Source organism: Cydia pomonella, chromosome 20 (assembly GCF_033807575.1).
Source record: "Cydia pomonella isolate Wapato2018A chromosome 20, ilCydPomo1, whole genome shotgun sequence".
NCBI lineage: Eukaryota > Metazoa > Arthropoda > Insecta > Lepidoptera > Tortricidae > Cydia > Cydia pomonella.
In genome coordinates this window covers 16,158,457-16,178,502 of record NC_084722.1, presented here as the reverse complement: position 1 = coordinate 16,178,502, position 20,046 = coordinate 16,158,457, and the positions used below count along the sequence as shown (strand labels likewise).

The window sequence follows — 20,046 nt, the reverse complement described above, 5'->3', positions numbered from 1 at the left end:
TCATTCTATAATAAACCTTCTGTCTTTGAAATAAGGTGCAATGGTTTAAAGGCGCTGTAACTGGTTACTAATTTACGGCCGCTAGCCATGAGTCTTGGTGGTCCAGTGGCGTGCGGGCTAGACTTGTAAGTTGAAGGACCGAGGATCGATCCCCGGAACGTGTTAAATTTTTGTATGATTAGTTTGTGTATTTGAATGAATTAGAATAATATTTGCGGTCATGCCGAGAAAAATTGTAACCGACACTTGAACTTGGAATAGCGAATCATGTAGACATGTATTCTCCACTGGTGCTGTGATTTAAGATTGTAAAAAGGAATTTATGGAAATATTTTGGAATTTAAATCTAGACAATCCTACCAGTGGATGTGACATAAATTTTGTTATTTTGTGAGTGTCAAATCATCTACACCAAAGGGGTAAGTTTTAATATTAAGGAAATCCTAGTTTTGTATAGTTAGCCGTTAACGTTACTTTGTCTATCTAGTAGTGGGGAATAAAGTAGATTATGTCTTGTTTTAGCGTATCGTCATGCCCTTTTGGTGTACGGCTGAATGTGAAAAGTATAATCTGACTGAGCTAGCCTTTACCTCGGCAGCGGTTCGGCTGAGTACCTCGTCGGTCACCAGACGGAAACTCACCTGGCGTCCAAATTTAGATTAATTAGTTAGTTAAGTAGGATTAGTTACTGTAATATATATAAAGTTAATTTTTATTTGTGACCTTTATTCTTGGCTTCCCCTTGTCAGCCCGTAACAAATTGGCGCCCAACGTGGGGCCCGAACCCACGACCCTGAGATTAAGAGTCTCATGCTCTACCGACTGAGCTAGCCGGGCAGAGGGTTGTTTCATTTTAAAGTGATGCCTTTTGGGTTAGTTAACGCGTCTCAAACTCAGCAAAGGCTTATGGACATTCTGTTTCATGCTGAGGATGACAAAGTCTGGGCGTATCTCGATGATATAGTTATATGTTCAGCTACGTTTGAAGAACATTTACGTCTCTTAAGGAAGGTAATGATGGTTCTGAAAACAGCTAACTTAACAGTTAATGTGGACAAGTGTAAGTTTGCTAGGCCTAGTCTAAGATATCTGGGATACATTGTTGACAAAGATGGTCTTCGAACAGATCCGGAAAAGGTGGAAGCCATTTTGAACTTCGCTAGACCAAAAACGTTTACAGAATTGAAAAGATTCATAGGGCTAGCAAGCTGGTACAGACGTTTTGTCAAAGATTTTTCAATGGTGGCATCCCCACTTCATGACTTGACCAAGGGCAAGAAGAAGAAGTTGGTTTGGACTGAGGAAGCTGAAGCAGCCTGGATAAGTCTAAAAACCCTGTTAACATCAACACCAGTGATGACGTGTCCTGACTACACGAAGCCATTCGTAATTCAATGTGACGCCTCCAGTACAGGCGTAGGAGCGGTTCTTTGTCAGAAGGTGGCCGATGTTGACCAACCGGTAGCGTATTTAAGCCGTAAACTAAACGATACAGAGGCAAAATATTCGGCTTCAGAACGGGAACTGCTGAGTGTCGTGTTCGCAATTGAGAAATTTAGACCGTACATTGATGGAACACGATTTACAGTTGTGACGGATCATAGCGCACTACTGTGGCTTCATAAGATGAAGGACCCACATGGCAGATTGGCACGCTGGGCTATGAAACTACAGCAATTCGATTTCGACATCATTCATAGACCGGGGAAATGCCATATTGTTCCTGATGCTTTGTCTCGAGGAGTACTGCAAACAGAGTGTGAAATTGAAGTTATCGAAATTTTGGATAGTCACAAGGACGTTTGGTATAAGAATAAGGTTGCAAAGGTAGCCAAAGAGGACATCAATTCCAGTTGGACGGTTAGCGATGGATTACTGTTTAAAAAGGTTCCCATGAAAGAATTCCCTAATGAGGACGACATGTGGAAACTTTTTGTGCCTGAGCCGTTGCGGAAAAAAGTACTTCAAGAGTGTCATGACATTCCCACCTCCGGTCATTTAGGCATAAGGAAAACCTATTTTAGGATCAAGCAGAATTTTTTTTGGCACGACATGCTTCGAGACGTGAAACAGTACGTAAGGGCGTGTGAATGTTGTGCTAGCCGCAAAGTCTCCCAAGAGTCACCTCTAGGTCATATGGGGCAGCACAGAGAAGTGAAGTGGCCTTGGCAAGTAGTAGCCATGGACTTTATGGGTCCATTTCCAAAGAGTAAGAAGTGTAACACCATGTTATTAGTAGTAACCTGCTTGTTCAGCAAGTTCACCGTTTTATTTCCTCTACGTACAGGGAAGGCGGACAAAATGTGCGAGACTCTAGAAAAATTATTCTTGTTATTCGGTGCACCAAAAGTGATTGTCTGTGATAATGGGAAACAGTTCGAGTCACATTTATTTAAGGACTTAGCTTCAAAGTACTGTGTAGAAATTAGTTACACCCCGCACTATCATCCACAGAGCAATCCTACCGAAAGAGTAAATCGCGTAATAGGGACAATGATTTCTTCATATATAACGTCAAAGAAGCATAATGAATGGGATAGTAGTATAGATGAAATAGGCCATACGATTAGAACAGCGGTTCATGAAACCACGCGGCTGACCCCATCATACTTGTTTTTTGGTAGGGAAACTGCGGTTTCGAATTTAACACCCTTGCCCTCTGCTCAACCATTAATTATTCCGACAGATAGTGTCACCGTAAATACGGGACCTTATCTGGACAGTCTAGAAGAAAGAGGGGCAATATTCAAAGAAGTACAAGATAAAATAAAAAACGCACACATTAAGAGTAGTTTTCGTTATAATCAAGGGACAAGACTGGCAACATTTGAGGTAGGTGATATAGTCTGGAGAAGAACCAAATATTTGTCTAATGCAGGTAACAAATTCATGGCTAAGCTAGCTCCTAAATTTGACAGGGCTGTTGTAGTGGAAAAATTGTCGGACATTGTGTTTAGGTTAAACAACGCACATGGAAAGAATATTGGAGTTTGGCATATTAAGGATATGAAACCCTACTATAAAATATAAATAAATAAATTTTATTTATTTATTTTTTTAATGAGGGAAGGGGCATGTTATGATGTCACTAAGTCAACTTTAGATTATCGACATCATTCTATAATAAACCTTCTGTCTTTGAAATAAGGTGCAATGGTTTAAAGGCGCTGTAACTGGTTACTAATTTACGGCCGCTAGCCATGAGTCTTGGTGGTCCAGTGGCGTGCGGGCTAGACTTGTAAGTTGAAGGACCGAGGATCGATCCCCGGAACGTGTTAACTTTTTGTATGATTAGTTTGTGTATTTGAATGAATTAGAATAATATTTGCGGTCATGCCGAGAAAAATTGTAACCGACACTTGAACTTGGAATAGCGAATCATGGTAGACATGTATTCTCCACTGGTGCTGTGATTTAAGATTGTAAAAAGGAATTTATGGAAATATTTTGGAATTTAAATCTAGACAATCCTACCAGTGGATGTGACATAAATTTTGTTATTTTGTGAGTGTCAAATCATCTACACCAAAGGGGTAAGTTTTAATATTAAGGAAATCCTAGTTTTGTATAGTTAGCCGTTAACGTTACTTTGTCTATCTAGTAGTGGGGAATAAAGTAGATTATGTCTTGTTTTAGCGTATCGTCATGCCCTTTTGGTGTACGGCTGAATGTGAAAAGTATAATCTGACTGAGCTAGCCTTTACCTCGGCAGCGGTTCGGCTGAGTACCTCGTCGGTCACCAGACGGAAACTCACCTGGCGTCCAAATTTAGATTAATTAGTTAGTTAAGTAGGATTAGTTACTGTAATATATATAAAGTTAATTTTTATTTGTGACCTTTATTCTTGGCTTCCCCTTGTCAGCCCGTAACAACCATACAAACCGTTTTCAGCTAAAACGTGTGACTCAGCTTATGGGTCACTGAAGAGCACAGAGAGGAGCATAAAGTCGCCAACGAATAAATCGTGACTAAATATAATTTCCCATGTTACTCTAAAATACATCCTAATAGAGGGGATGGGGTGAATCATTTCTTGAGTTTATGTCAAAAATACCACGTTAAAGATAATACCGCCGCTAAATCCGCCGCCGCCCAGGTGCATCAATTGTTTATTGTCCAAGTGTCTCCGATAATCTTACATGTGGCCGGTCATGAACTTTATTTTGGTAAACGTCATTATAATATAAACAATAGAGCACTTAAAATGTATTATAGTACTTATTACCACGAAAATGTTTAGAAAAAATCTTTTCTTTTAAATATTCCTCACACACTATTGCGATAATACAATATACCATTTAGTTGGCGACTGTTTAAGCCGCCCTGTTTTTATAATGAAACAAAAAAAATTGGCATGGTAATAAGTTTGGTCCTTAGAAATGTTGCTTAGAAATGTTGTCCTTAGTAATCCATTGTAAAAAGGTACAATTTGCAACGAGTTTCGTCATGAAATAAGCTTTAAAACCAAGTTATAAAGTTTATTTTTGCGTGCTATGAAGATGTGTAGTTTTTACAATTAGCGCCAGGCCACGGTGACCCATACCTTGAGTCATGTCAATAACTTCAGGCATAGATATATTTTTGATATTTTTGAAATGTAGATTTATCCATTTGCTTGGGACACGTGTGTATCTCGAATTTCAGAATATTTACTATATTACACTTCCAGTAAACCAAACTTGAATATTCTAGACTCTGTTTCACTAAAAAAAACATGTTTACAATTATGTTTTTCAAAATGCCTTATAAAGATGGTTGTTAGCTCAAATTATACTTATATTGTTTCGTCATATTACGTTTTGTTTATGTTTAAATCAGAATTTATTCACGACTCACATGTGAGTCACGGGCCCTGCGCGACCGTTTGAACATGACCCATACGCTGAGTCACGGGCCCTGAATGGGTTAATGAATGGTCTGCAAAATAAAAATTCAATTTAAACCGAATCAGAGCATCCTAATGACGTGGACTTGTCTGTCCTACCCAGTGTGTTTTTGTAGTGAGTGCAAATGTAAACGCTTTGATACACAAGAGCGGAGGCGCTGTTCTCCCAGCACCAGCAGTGCCGGAGTAGGTATAACATAAAGCAGTCTGAGTAGTCTTATACTTAGTTACATCTTCTACCGACACTAAATCGCCCCTGAAATTTTACTTGAAATAAAGGAAGATTTCATTTCGGGAATGGGCATCGTAACCTACGCAATATACTAGGAGGAACACTGATTTAAACTTTCTAGATTTTACACATTATTAACTCATAGAAACGGGAGTAGGGACTCATAGGGACGGGAAACGGGAGGAGCGTATTAAGTTTTAAATTTACCTCCGACGTTTCGAGGACGGCGTTGTCCCCGTGGTCTCGGAAGACTGGCTAAAGTTGATATTAACAGCTTGTAGCCGCGCGAGTTTTTCGAACCCTATTGTTGACTTATATTTATTGACTTGAAACAATTTTTGCACTACGGATGTTCAACAAAACCAACTGAGGGTAGTTCGAAAATCTCGCGATTAAGTCCCGTTTCTATGAGTTAATAATACTAAAAGGAAGTTAGGAATACACAGAATATTGCTTCATCACGGATCAAGGAAGTTAAAGACTCTGTTGGTCAATGGGGATGTTCAAGTTTCAGAGAAATCATAAATTTTACCGAACCGCACATTCGTTCTTCCGCAGGTGTGGTCGTGCAGCGCGCGCTCGGTGGCTCCCCTGCGCGTGCGCTGGTGCGTGTCGCGCCACGCGCGCGCGCTGGCCGGCGGCGGACAGCACGACGCGCAGGAGCTGCTGGCCTGGCTGCTCGACGCTCTGCACGAGGACCTGAACAGGGCGGCGGCTAAACCGCTGCCTATCAGGGACAGCGACGGGAGACCCGATCAGGTGAGATCTACAACTTGGATGTTGGGGGTGGACAGCACGACGCGCAGGAGCTGCTGGCCTGGCTGCTCGACGCTCTGCACGAGGACCTGAACAGGGCGGCGGCTAAACCGCTGCCCATCAGGGACAGCGACGGGAGACCCGATCAGGTGAGATCTACAACTTGGATGTTGGGGGTGGACAGCACGACGCGCAGGAGCTGCTGGCCTGGCTGCTCGACGCTCTGCACGAGGACCTGAACAGGGCGGCGGCTAAACCGCTGCCCATCAGGGACAGCGACGGGAGACCCGATCAGGTGAGATCTACAACTTGGATGTTGGGGGTGGACAGCACGACGCGCAGGAGCTGCTGGCCTGGCTGCTCGACGCTCTGCACGAGGACCTGAACAGGGCGGCGGCTAAACCGCTGCCCATCAGGGACAGCGACGGGAGACCCGATCAGGTGAGATCTACAACTTGGATGTTGGGGGTGGACAGCACGACGCGCAGGAGCTGCTGGCCTGGCTGCTCGACGCTCTGCACGAGGACCTGAACAGGGCGGCGGCTAAACCGCTGCCTATCAGGGACAGCGACGGGAGACCCGATCAGGTGAGATCTACAACTTGGATGTTGGGGGTGGACAGCACGACGCGCAGGAGCTGCTGGCCTGGCTGCTCGACGCTCTGCACGAGGACCTGAACAGGGCGGCGGCTAAACCGCTGCCTATCAGGGACAGCGACGGGAGACCCGATCAGGTGAGATCTACAACTTGGATGTTGGGGGTGGACAGCACGACGCGCAGGAGCTGCTGGCCTGGCTGCTCGACGCTCTGCACGAGGACCTGAACAGGGCGGCGGCTAAACCGCTGCCTATCAGGGACAGCGACGGGAGACCCGATCAGGTGAGATCTACAACTTGGATGTTGGGGGTGGACAGCACGACGCGCAGGAGCTGCTGGCCTGGCTGCTCGACGCTCTGCACGAGGACCTGAACAGGGCGGCGGCTAAACCGCTGCCTATCAGGGACAGCGACGGGAGACCCGATCAGGTGAGATCTACAACTTGGATGTTGGGGGTGGACAGCACGACGCGCAGGAGCTGCTGGCCTGGCTGCTCGACGCTCTGCACGAGGACCTGAACAGGGCGGCGGCTAAACCGCTGCCTATCAGGGACAGCGACGGGAGACCCGATCAGGTGAGATCTACAACTTGGATGTTGGGGGTGGACAGCACGACGCGCAGGAGCTGCTGGCCTGGCTGCTCGACGCTCTGCACGAGGACCTGAACAGGGCGGCGGCTAAACCGCTGCCTATCAGGGACAGCGACGGGAGACCCGATCAGGTGAGATCTACAACTTGGATGTTGGGGGTGGACAGCACGACGCGCAGGAGCTGCTGGCCTGGCTGCTCGACGCTCTGCACGAGGACCTGAACAGGGCGGCGGCTAAACCGCTGCCTATCAGGGACAGCGACGGGAGACCCGATCAGGTGAGATCTACAACTTGGATGTTGGGGGTGGACAGCACGACGCGCAGGAGCTGCTGGCCTGGCTGCTCGACGCTCTGCACGAGGACCTGAACAGGGCGGCGGCTAAACCGCTGCCTATCAGGGACAGCGACGGGAGACCCGATCAGGTGAGATCTACAACTTGGATGTTGGGGGTGGACAGCACGACGCGCAGGAGCTGCTGGCCTGGCTGCTCGACGCTCTGCACGAGGACCTGAACAGGGCGGCGGCTAAACCGCTGCCTATCAGGGACAGCGACGGGAGACCCGATCAGGTGAGATCTACAACTTGGATGTTGGGGGTGGACAGCACGACGCGCAGGAGCTGCTGGCCTGGCTGCTCGACGCTCTGCACGAGGACCTGAACAGGGCGGCGGCTAAACCGCTGCCTATCAGGGACAGCGACGGGAGACCCGATCAGGTGAGATCTACAACTTGGATGTTGGGGGTGGACAGCACGACGCGCAGGAGCTGCTGGCCTGGCTGCTCGACGCTCTGCACGAGGACCTGAACAGGGCGGCGGCTAAACCGCTGCCTATCAGGGACAGCGACGGGAGACCCGATCAGGTGAGATCTACAACTTGGATGTTGGGGGTGGACAGCACGACGCGCAGGAGCTGCTGGCCTGGCTGCTCGACGCTCTGCACGAGGACCTGAACAGGGCGGCGGCTAAACCGCTGCCTATCAGGGACAGCGACGGGAGACCCGATCAGGTGAGATCTACAACTTGGATGTTGGGGGTGGACAGCACGACGCGCAGGAGCTGCTGGCCTGGCTGCTCGACGCTCTGCACGAGGACCTGAACAGGGCGGCGGCTAAACCGCTGCCTATCAGGGACAGCGACGGGAGACCCGATCAGGTGAGATCTACAACTTGGATGTTGGGGGTGGACAGCACGACGCGCAGGAGCTGCTGGCCTGGCTGCTCGACGCTCTGCACGAGGACCTGAACAGGGCGGCGGCTAAACCGCTGCCTATCAGGGACAGCGACGGGAGACCCGATCAGGTGAGATCTACAACTTGGATGTTGGGGGTGGACAGCACGACGCGCAGGAGCTGCTGGCCTGGCTGCTCGACGCTCTGCACGAGGACCTGAACAGGGCGGCGGCTAAACCGCTGCCTATCAGGGACAGCGACGGGAGACCCGATCAGGTGAGATCTACAACTTGGATGTTGGGGGTGGACAGCACGACGCGCAGGAGCTGCTGGCCTGGCTGCTCGACGCTCTGCACGAGGACCTGAACAGGGCGGCGGCTAAACCGCTGCCTATCAGGGACAGCGACGGGAGACCCGATCAGGTGAGATCTACAACTTGGATGTTGGGGGTGGACAGCACGACGCGCAGGAGCTGCTGGCCTGGCTGCTCGACGCTCTGCACGAGGACCTGAACAGGGCGGCGGCTAAACCGCTGCCTATCAGGGACAGCGACGGGAGACCCGATCAGGTGAGATCTACAACTTGGATGTTGGGGGTGGACAGCACGACGCGCAGGAGCTGCTGGCCTGGCTGCTCGACGCTCTGCACGAGGACCTGAACTTTACATAAGGACTTGAACGGGGCGAGGACTTGAATATGATGTCCTAGTTTAGCAAAAAATAATTTCCCTTCTGCAGGAAGTAGCGGCAGAAGCGTGGGCAGCTTACGCCGCGCGCAACGCGTCCATCGTCACCGACCTGTTCTACGGACAGCTCAAGTCGCGAGTGCGCTGCGACGTCTGCTCCGCCGAGTCCACGCGCTTCGACGCCTTCAACATGCTGAGCCTGCCTCTACCTGTCGAGCAGTCTTTAAGGGCACAAGTTATAGGTAAACATTCGCTATATTGTATTTCTAGTTTAAATTATGATAATACATTTTAGATTTTTACGCTCGTTGAGCAATCACTGTGCGTTCAAATTATAAACATTGGTACACCTGAACAATGCATGATTTTCTGAATAATGAACACCATTCTGCAGAATAAACATTATTTTATATTAATAAAATGAGAGTTTTAAAAATTTATGAAAAAGTGGTTGTAAATGTCGCTAAGTACTCGTTTAGATCCAGCTCAAAGTATTGAGTTAATTCGCTAAAACATTTGTTTTTTTTTTATAATTTTTACTTATAGTAATGCTTCTGGACGGCTCGGTGCCCATCAAATACGGTGTTCTGGTGAATTCGGAGGGCACCTACTTGGATCTCAAGAAGAAACTCTCGGAGCTCTGCGGACTTGCTCCTGAATCGTAAGTATCTGCTCCCAAACTAGATTGGAGCTAACAACATCTGATATTTTATATGTAGAACTTAAAATGTGCTATTTTCAACAACTTATTGTTGTAAATTAAAATAAATGTCATATACTAAGAAAAACATGTATTACATTTATTTCAGTTTATAATCTATATCGTAGTGTTACTACTTCAAAAAAAAAACAAATATAAATATTTTCTGAAAATAATTTAATTTGTTCTAATACTAATAGTAACTTATTGTTGGTTGTCAATAAGGCGCTATTTCTATATAACTTCAATTTGAAATCAACCTTATCAACAACCGTAAATGTCGTGGTTTGGTTGAAAGCGTCACAAATAATGAATAAATAGCCCTTTTATTCATAAAACTTTGTCCGTTGATTTAAATTTTGTCCCGATAAGGAAAAAATCAGGCATTTATAAATAACGCCATTAAACATGCGTTCGTATCCAACAGGATGATAATAGTGGAACTAAACGGCGCGACGATCGGTCGAGTTCTCGACGACAACGCTAAAATCTTCGCAGCCACAGCGCTCGAGCTATACGCGTACGAAACTCCTCGTGAAACTGGGGAGGAGGAATGTGGCTGTGATCATCAACAAGGTACACTCTAGTAACTCACTCACCCGATGACAACGCCGAGATCTTCGCAGCCACAGCGCTCGAGCTATACGCGTACGAAACTCCTCGTGAAACTGGGGAGGAGGAATGTGGCTGTGATCATCAACAAGGTACACTCTAGTAACTCACTCACCCGATGACAACGCCGAGATCTTCGCAGCCACAGCGCTCGAGCTATACGCGTACGAAACTCCTCGTGAAACTGGGGAGGAGGAATGTGGCTGTGATCATCAACAAGGTACACTCTAGTAACTCACTCACCCGATGACAACGCCGAGATCTTCGCAGCCACAGCGCTCGAGCTATACGCGTACGAAACTCCTCGTGAAACTGGGGAGGAGGAATGTGGCTGTGATCATCAACAAGGTACTCTAGTTACTCACTCACCCAATGAAAACGCCAAGATCTTCGCAGCCACAGCGCTCGAGCTATACGCGTACGAAACTCCTCGTGAAACTGGGGAGGAGGAATGTGGCTGTGATCATCAACAAGGTACTCTAGTTACTCACTCACCCAATGAAAACGCCAAGATCTTCGCAGCCACAGCGCTCGAGCTATACGCGTACGAAACTCCTCGTGAAACTGGGGAGGAGGAATGTGGCTGTGACCATCAACAAGGTACACTCTAGTAACTCACTCACCCGATGACAACGCCAAGATCTTCGCAGCAAAGATGATCGAGTTGTACGCGTAAGGAACTCAACGTGGAATGGGGGAGGAGGAATGTGGCTATCAACTGGTAATTTTGGTACTACCGTACGTAAATTTACGGTCACAAAATAAGTAAAAAACCGGCCAAGCGCGAGTCGGACTCGCGCACCGAGGATTCCGTACAAACCTGTAGGTATATATTATTATTATCGCAATTTTTCCCTTATCTGTGCTATAAGTCGTTGCTTCATACCTTTCAAGATTCCGACTTCACGGGAAGTACCCTGATAGGTTTTAATTCCCTTGCGAGTGTCGAAAATTTGCGGCATAAACGGCTGTATCTTTTGATTGCGTTGGTTTAGAAGTTTGATTTTTTCACAGCTCCAAGGGACAGGAGATCTGAGTATTTGATATAAATTCCAGCTTGATACCTCCACGCGTTCCTGAGAAAAAGGGTCTTGACAGACAGACGGACGGACGGATAGCAAAGTGATTCTATAAGTGTTCCGTTTTTTCCTTTCGAGGTACGGAACCCAAAAAAAAGTGTTGATTTGTTTAGTAACGCAGCCAAATGTGTTGACCTTGTTGCAGAGTCCCCGGACAGGCCGGGCGCGGCGCGGGCCGAGGTGAGTGCGCGCGCGCCTAACACTTCCTCACTCTGCATGCCCGCACTCTTCTGCTTCAAGGTTAGCCTGCACACACACACCTGCACACACACACACACACACACACACGGGCCGGGGTGACGACCACATACCGACCTGCAATACCCATAGTACCGTCGGTTCCCTAACTTAAGTAACCAAGTAGCCATACTAAGTTGTATTTATTTATTTAATCGTATGGCTTATACAAAAAAATAGGCAGTTACATAAATATCACAGAATAAAAATTACATTACAATTACAATCTTATACCTTTAAACGAGCAATTCTTGATATATATATATATATTTCTATGATCTCGGAAACGGCTCTAACGATTTCGCTGAAATTTGGTATATGGGGGTTTTTGGGGGTATACAATCGATCTAGATTAGTCTTATGTTTGGGAAAACGAGTGTTTTCGAGTTTTCATGTGTTTTTCTTTCGACGCAGAATATGGTCGCTAATTTCGTGTTGCCGGCCACTGTCCGTCTGGTCCAGCGGGTTAAGACGCGGACGGCTAGAAACGAGTGTTACGGGTTCGAATCTCGCCCGGTGTTTAATTTTTGTTTTTTTTTTTCAATTTTATATATAATTTTTTAATTATTATTGTTTTAGACAAGTTTAATATAGTAAAAAAATGTAGTTAAGATTGTCACCTATACACCACCATATTACAATAAATAGTTATAACCGAGCAAAGCTCGGTCGCCCAGGTACTTTAAATTAAATGTCAATATTCAGAGCGTTCAGCCACGCAATTGCGTCGGGTGTTAGGCGCAGCAGGTGCTCTGGTGGTCCCGAGTATGAGTGCAGAGGGCAACGCTGAATTATATGCTCCACAGTCTGGACTTCTTCGTCACACTCGCACATTGCAGAGTCCTTCCACCCCCATTTATGCAGAAAGTAATAGGGTTGTTTCCAATTTTTTGAAATGCTTGTATTACGTTCTATATTAACTAAAAGTTGCCCTAAAATTCAACTTTTATACTAAAAACGGCTTTAAATATGTTAAATTAACAAAATATATTATGACAGATGCTTTTGCGCCCAAAACGCTCTTTGAAAATTGTGTGACGTCACAGTTTACGGTTTGACACATAACTTCATACACACGTAGAAGATACGAACTGTCAACTGACATTTGTCATTTACTAACTGTCAATCCGAGAGTTGTGTCGTTATCAGAATCTTCAATGACGTTTCGAGTTTGGTCACGCGACGTGTGCCAAAAGATATTTTAAATTCAATATTTACAAAAATATTGTCATTACAGGTCCCCTAAAAGTAGTTTAACATGTTCTTATAATCCAAAATAATTTATTGGGATACAATTCTGCCCTAAGATTTGTAGATGGAAACAACCCTATTGCAGCGACCGTGACCCGTTCTCAGTCTATTTAAGCGGCACCACATTCTCCGGGGGAGGTTGAATCCTAATGGTTTAGAAGTCGGGTCCATGGTTTCTACGTGAGAGCCAGCAGAAGCAGTGGTCCATTCAGTTTTCCAGGCTTCAGTCACATTGAAACCATTTAGAGTTTGAGCAGCAGCATACGCAGGACATGTGGGGTGGTGGGTAGAAAAACCCATTGTGTGTAAGTTATATAGAAAAGTGGGTACTTATTTTAGGCAACCGACTGTACAAAGAGTGGCGAGGTAGGATTTCGAGGTTGGTCCCATGGAAGAAGTTGCTCAGTATAAGCCCAAAACCTCCCTGGCAATCTTAAATTGCAAATAATTAAAACGACTATGACCTTGTTTTTGAAAAGTAAATTATTTAATACTTATTATATACGACACTTATAAACGTTGTATTACTTGTATCGTCACCTCGGCCCACATTTTCTGATTTATGTAAATATCCTGACTTAAAATATTAAAAAAAAAAGCTTGATATTCCCCCAATAATGTGAGGGTAAGGGTCTAATACAACTAAAACGATAACACATACAATTTGTACATATTAACGTTTCTGTATATTTGTGTTTGTTTATTATTTTCGTGACAGATATAGAAAGGAGAAGGTAATTAAAACAATGCAATTATGTCAAACACTCGAATCAGTTTAGTAAAAACCATGAACATTTATTTGTGACAGTTATTTGGCATGCATCTTTGAAAAACATAGTATTATAATTTATTTTTATTCATCATTTTTCTCTAAGCACTTAAGAGATTCGTCTCACTTTTACTTAATGTGACGTTTGATATTATCTCATTATATCAAGATTCACATTATATTATAGTACATTACGATACAAGTGCGAAAAATAGGAAATTCGAAACGAGTGGCGATAAATTAAAACACGACCGAAGGGAGTGTTTTAAATCGACACGAGTTGCGAATTACCTATTCGCACATGTATCGTACAACGTTTTACAGTACATATGGCCCTTTAAATGTTCGACACAGTAACGTAATATGCTACTTCTCGCACTAGTGCTATAAAGTAGCCCCATATGTACTGTAAAATATTTTACAGTACATACATACTCGTGTCGATTTAAAACACTCCCTTCGGTCGTGTTTTAATTTATCGCCACTCGTTTCGAATTTCCTATTTTTCGCACTTGTATCGTAATGTACTATTTTAGAGAAGAAAGTTGAAACTTTTGAAATCTATAATGACGAAAAAGTGTGAAAGCTGTGTGACTGGCACACATTTTCACATATTACCTAACTTTAAAGTTTCTTAAAATAATTTCCCAAGTTTTTTAAATTCTACATTAGTAGCAGATTAGTAGTTTTTCCAGAATCTTCACATCATCAGTAGAACCAAAGAAAATTTGGTATAGAGGTGGATTGTCAAAGAAAACTTTGCAGCTATAGTAATATATAAATTTACTGCCATCTTTCGACACATGATTAAAACTTTTAGAACGCCATTTGACTTTGAGCTTTATCCTTTCACTGATATGTGTTAAATATTAAAAAGTGGCGCCATCTTACCGGGCATTGGCTAAAGCTTGTGGCGCCATCGCTCGAAACCATGGCGCCATACTTTTGGCCTTTGATCTATTAGATGGCGACACTTTTTCATATTTAACAAATTAAACACATATCAATGAAAGAATAAGGATTACAGTGAAATTGTGTTCTAAAAGTTTTAATCGTGTGTCGAAAGATGGCAGTAAATTTACTGTGGCTACAAAGTTTTCTTTGACAGTCCACCTCTATTTCAAATTCTCTTCTCATTACACGTAGGCTAGTGTGTGTAGAGCAGGTTTCATCGAGTAGTCGTCATTCGTGTGGTTTTGTTTGTGTGTGTAGTTATTAAGTATATTATACAACATAGATTGCTAGCGTAGCTTTGACTTTTATATGTTTTTATTGGTGATATGGTGCCCTAATTATAGTATTTTTTTAAACTTTTTTGAATAAACCAGAAGTTTAAAAACCTGTGCTTCGTTTTTGAAAACCCCTCTTGAGTTAGCCCAAGCCACCATTAACTTCAAATCAAAAAAATAATGATGTTTATCCTTCTAAAACCCACAACAACAATGAAATTGCCAAATGAATTTGAAATCAACGACCGGTCTGGCCTAGTGGGTAGTGACCCTGCCTATGAAGCCGATGGTCCCGGGTTCAAATCCCGGTAAGGGCATTTATTTGTGTGATGAACACAGATATTTGTATATAATTATGTATTTATTTATATACGTATGTATATCGTCGCCTTAGTACCCATAGTACAAGATTTGCTTAGTTTTGGGGCTAGGCCGATCTGTGTAAGATTGTCCCTAATATTTATTTTATTCATTTAATAATGAAATATGTTTGATTTTCTTTCATTTAGAAAAGAGTAGCATTTCTTTTTTTTTTTTTGTTTCATTTTAAACTAAAATAAATTCAACCATATTTCATTATTGATTTCAAATTCGCTTTGGTTTCATTGCACCCTCATTTTATTTTATCCATTTACCAAAATTTCTGGATCTCAAAACGGAATAGTATTAAAATGCCTGAATCTCAGAATGCCTAACGTTTTTTATTAAAAAAAAATATCCTAAAATGCCTAAAATTCAAGTCGACGTTGTGTCATAATGATAGCTATTTTATCCAATATTATCATTTTTAATTTCAGCAAATTGTTAATACGATAACGGTTTTAAAAATAGATTTTAGATATAGCTATTCTTAATATATTAAAAAAAGAAGTCCGTCGGAAATCAGGCATTTGACGACAGATACTTTTTGACATTTATGTATTTTGAGACTTGGACGATATGAATAAAAGTCAGAAAAGGATAGGATTCTACATTAAGGCATCCTGGGACTAAGTTGTTTTGAAATTTAGGACATATAAATACTATGGCATTATGATATTTAAGTGCACCGAAACTAAAGCTCAAATTCATCTGGTAATTTTATTGTAGCGTGGGTTACCTATACTATGGATATGACCGTGGGCCTTACGAGGATATTTACATAGTGGCATATTTACACTTTTACGCTGCAATGTGCTTAAGAAAACTTGACCCTTTAACAGGCTGAATCAGTATATTTCCCACATTCGGCCTTTAAACTTGTACTATTTTCAATATTTTGAACAGTCAGTTAAACGATTAATTTTCTGGAGAAAACCACAGCTGAGAAGACAATAGGGAATATTACGCGAAACTCTGCGTAGGGGGCGCCACTACCACAATCCATCACAATCTGAGGGTCTACTGCGAAACAAGTAAATCGAGATTTTGTTATCTAACCTCTCTATCACTCTTGCGTATTCGAGCGATGAAGAGGCAGATAACTAAATTTCGATTTTCGCGTTTCCTGGTAGGCCCTATGTAAACAAACCGCCTTGATGCATCAATGTCATATTTTATTATCAGTGAAAATTTGACAAAAAAACAGTTTAAGGCACAGTATGTATAAGTTAGGATGCCTTTCGATCAGAGATGTGTGTGTGGTGTGTGTGTGTCCAGCTGCATCTACGTTTCAAATTTATGAAAACATAGCATAGCACATCTGTGGTCGAAAGGCACCCTTACTCTATGGTTTACGAAAGGTGCTAGTGCTGCACTCTGGCGGCAGAACATTGCAGTTATACTCCCTATTCAGTTCTCTATTTTATCTCGTTACAATAAAAATCTAATACCCAACTTACAAAATGTAAATATACTAACAAGCAACCTGCAACCTAACCTATTCATTTCCAGCGCTCGAAATCCGAAATCGTCATGTCTCAAAGCCCTCCGAACACCTTCTACAAGTACACCGATAACGAAGATTACCGAACCCTACCGAAGAGTGACAAGAACGGCAACAGCTCTCCGACTCTTTCTGTCAAGAGTTTGAACTTGAAGGCCAGTCCGAGACTGGGCAAGGTCAAGTTCGGCTCGTCCCCCTCTAACATGAACAAGATGAACGAGATGCAAGAAAGTCCGGCGCCTCGTAGGATACAGTACTTAGTGGCGGTGCATCGGTGAGTTATTCGTATAGTGTGGAAAATAAATAAATAAGGCCCGACTGATGGTAAGCAGTCACCTTAGCCTATGGACACTTGCAACTCCAGAGGTGTAACATGCGCGTTGCCTACCCTAACACTCCGCATCCTCGTTGAGTTCTGGCAACCTTAGTCACCGGTAGGAACACAACACTAATGTTCATGTGACCGGCTGACGGTCTTTCCACCGCGATACAACCGGCTGGCGATTGTTAGGTATTGTTCATAGTGGTATTTAAATTATCATCTGACAAAGTATCAAACGGGAGGCGATGACTAATTTTTTTTCGTGTTTCGGTGGCTGCCATTCCTCAACCCACCAACGAAGCGGTAGCTGACGTCCACGAGGATTTAATACACGTCTTCTTTACCATTTTACGAGTTTTCGCCCGGGAGGCGATGATTGACGAAATTTGCGCCTGGTACGCAGTCTATTAGCCACGACCGCTGTTCACTCCCTACACTGCACTGCACTTCCTACCTTTTGTAATGAAACACTTCACTTGACAACTTAATACTCATTTATTCCGAAACCAAATTTACCTTATAAGGGGCTGTAGAAAAATCTTAATAGCGTGAAGTAGCCGATAGATCAGCGACATCTACTGTGAAATTGGGCAACTATAAAAACTAAACATACTACATTTAACATTATCGGCCCCCAAGGACGACTTGTCCTTCTTAAAGATCCATGTAAATAAAACAAACCAAGAATAGTGAAGTAAACAGCACGTGAAAACATGAATCAATAATAATAAGGTTAAATTACATAGTGAAACTCAAATAGAGCTATTCTTCAAAACTAAAACACATTAAACTTCTTAACAGATAGTTAAGGATCCAGAGGTAGAGGGCAAATTTTAGCAATGGGTCTTCGAAAAGTACCATTCTTTAATTTCAACGTAACCACTCGTGTTAAACCATCTCTACCAGGATGCTTATCTATTATACGACCTAACAACCACTTTCCGGGAGGGAGTCTTTCATCCTTGACCAAAACTACTGTTCCAATATCAGGATCAGGATTAGTAACGGTCCATTTATACCGGTTTTGTAGTGTTGTTAAATACTCAGAACTCCAACGAGTCCAAAGCGATTGCAACATCCTTTGGAGCAATTGCCACCGATCCAAACGGGATACTGGCACAGTGGCGAGACTTTCTTCCGGAACAGTGATAGGAGCTTCGCCTATAAGAAAATGTCCCGGTGTAATTGGAGAAGCATCATCAATAGAATTACTGATGGGAGTTAGTGGCCGAGAATTTACACAAGACTCCACTTGAGTCAACAGTGTAGAATACTCTTCGAACGTGAGAAGAGTTTGTCCGATTACACGCTTAAGGTTAGACTTGATCGACTTCACGCCGGCTTCCCAGAGTCCACCAAAATGTGGTGAGCCAGGAGGAATAAAGTGCCATGTAGTTTGGTCATTTGCCAAAATCTCACATATTTCTCCAACTACTTCTGAGTTCCTATTCCTAAACATGGTGTCAAGCTCTTTAGACGCTCCGATGAAGTTGGTACCACAGTCGCTCCACAGATCACTACAATGACCGCGTCTAGAAGTGAAACGACGAAAGGCGGCAATAAAAGCAGCCGTGGACAAGTCACTCACAAGTTCTAAATGAATGGCCTTGGTCACGGTGCAAACAAACAAAGCAATGTAGGCTTTACATGTACGTTGACATCTACCTGGGTACAATTTTAACTGGACTGGACCAGCAAAATCCACTCCACTTTTACGGAAGGGCTTATCTGGCGTTACACGACACGCAGGTAACTGACCCATCAATTGATTGATCGGTGTTGCAGACTGTTTGAAACAAGGGATGCATTTATGAACAACTTTCCTAACTAAATTTTTAGCACCGATTATCCAGTATTTGCAACGAATTCCATTCAGAGTCAGTTGAGGACCTCCGTGCAAACAATGAATATGAGCATCATTCACAATCAAAACAGCTAAGTGACATTTCGAGGTTAGAACGACAGGTGACTTTGTATCAAAATTAACATTTGCATTACGTATGCGACCAGTAACTCGAATAATGCCATTTTCGTCTATAAACGGGGCAAGTGGGGTCAAAACATCAGATTTCGGAAGCCTTTGGCCTTTTCTCAGCATTTGTAACTCTTCCTGAAACCAAAACTCCTGAGAGAGTCGAATGCAAACTTTTGTGGCATATCTCAATTCGGTAACTGTAAGATGCTGAGGAAAAGTCTCAGGAACTATCTGATTCATTTTTACATCAATGTGTGCTTTACACAGCTTTACAAATCGCAGTAAGTATGCTGTAACGCGAATCAATTTTGTCAGAGTAGAGTATCTAGCCAAATATGTAAGTCGATCATCACTCTCATTCGATACACCAGCTTGAAGTGCTACTATCTTACTATCATTTCCTTTCGAATTTTCTTTGGCTTCTAGTTGTGTTGTTGGTATGTCGAGACAAAGTGAGCGACAGTTATCAAAATCATTCTTTTGGTGAAGTACAGTTGGTCCGCGCCACCACAACTCGCAGTCTTTAAACAGATCGGGACGAATGCCACGCGACGCAACGTCTGCAGGGTTTTCTGCCGATTTTATGTGGTGCCACCGGCCACTACTTACATTATTAACAATCTCAGTGACTCTATTAGCTACGTACGTTTTCCAAGTGCTAGGGTTTCTTCGAAGCCACGCTAAGACAATCATTGAATCTGTCCACGCAAATACAGATTCTTCGGGCAAACGAAGACTGTGCTGAACATCTTTGAGTAACTTCGAGAGCAATACCGCGCCACACAGTTCCAATCGTGGGACGGAGACTTGTTTTACTGGTGCCACTTTTGTTTTAGCAATGACAAGTGACACGTAGATTCCGTGGGGCGTGATAACTCGCAAGTAAACAACAGCAGCGTAAGCTAAACAAGAGGCATCACTGAACCCGTGAATTTCCACTCTTTCCTTGCCGTCAAATTGTGTGTGAACCCAACGATCTAAATACAAGATTGGCATGTGACAGAGCTGGTCCCTGTAGCTTGACCACTCTGTAGCAAGTTCGAGAGGAAGTTCATCTGTCCAACCAATACCACTCAACCAAAGTTTTTGCAAAA

The 20,046-nt window shown here is 43.6% G+C and overlaps 1 protein-coding gene and 1 non-coding gene across 2 annotated transcripts in view; one reads left to right on the top strand and one right to left on the bottom strand.

The window, feature by feature from the left end:
* The window catches only part of LOC133529336 (ubiquitin carboxyl-terminal hydrolase 32), a 110,050-nt gene that overhangs the window by 59,653 nt on the left and 30,351 nt on the right, over positions 1-20,046 (top strand). The window contains exons 16-23 of the mRNA XM_061867032.1: positions 5,677-5,877; positions 8,967-9,156; positions 9,461-9,575; positions 10,042-10,190; positions 10,330-10,390; positions 10,447-10,700; positions 11,451-11,545; positions 16,664-16,929. Of these exons, the coding sequence (XP_061723016.1) occupies positions 5,677-5,877; positions 8,967-9,156; positions 9,461-9,575; positions 10,042-10,190; positions 10,330-10,390; positions 10,447-10,700; positions 11,451-11,545; positions 16,664-16,929 (1,331 nt within the window). The remainder of the gene's footprint in view (positions 1-5,676; positions 5,878-8,966; positions 9,157-9,460; positions 9,576-10,041; positions 10,191-10,329; positions 10,391-10,446; positions 10,701-11,450; positions 11,546-16,663; positions 16,930-20,046) is intronic.
* On the bottom strand, positions 765-837 carry Trnak-cuu (transfer RNA lysine (anticodon CUU)). The gene has a single exon. It is a non-coding gene; the product is annotated as a tRNA-Lys (tRNA).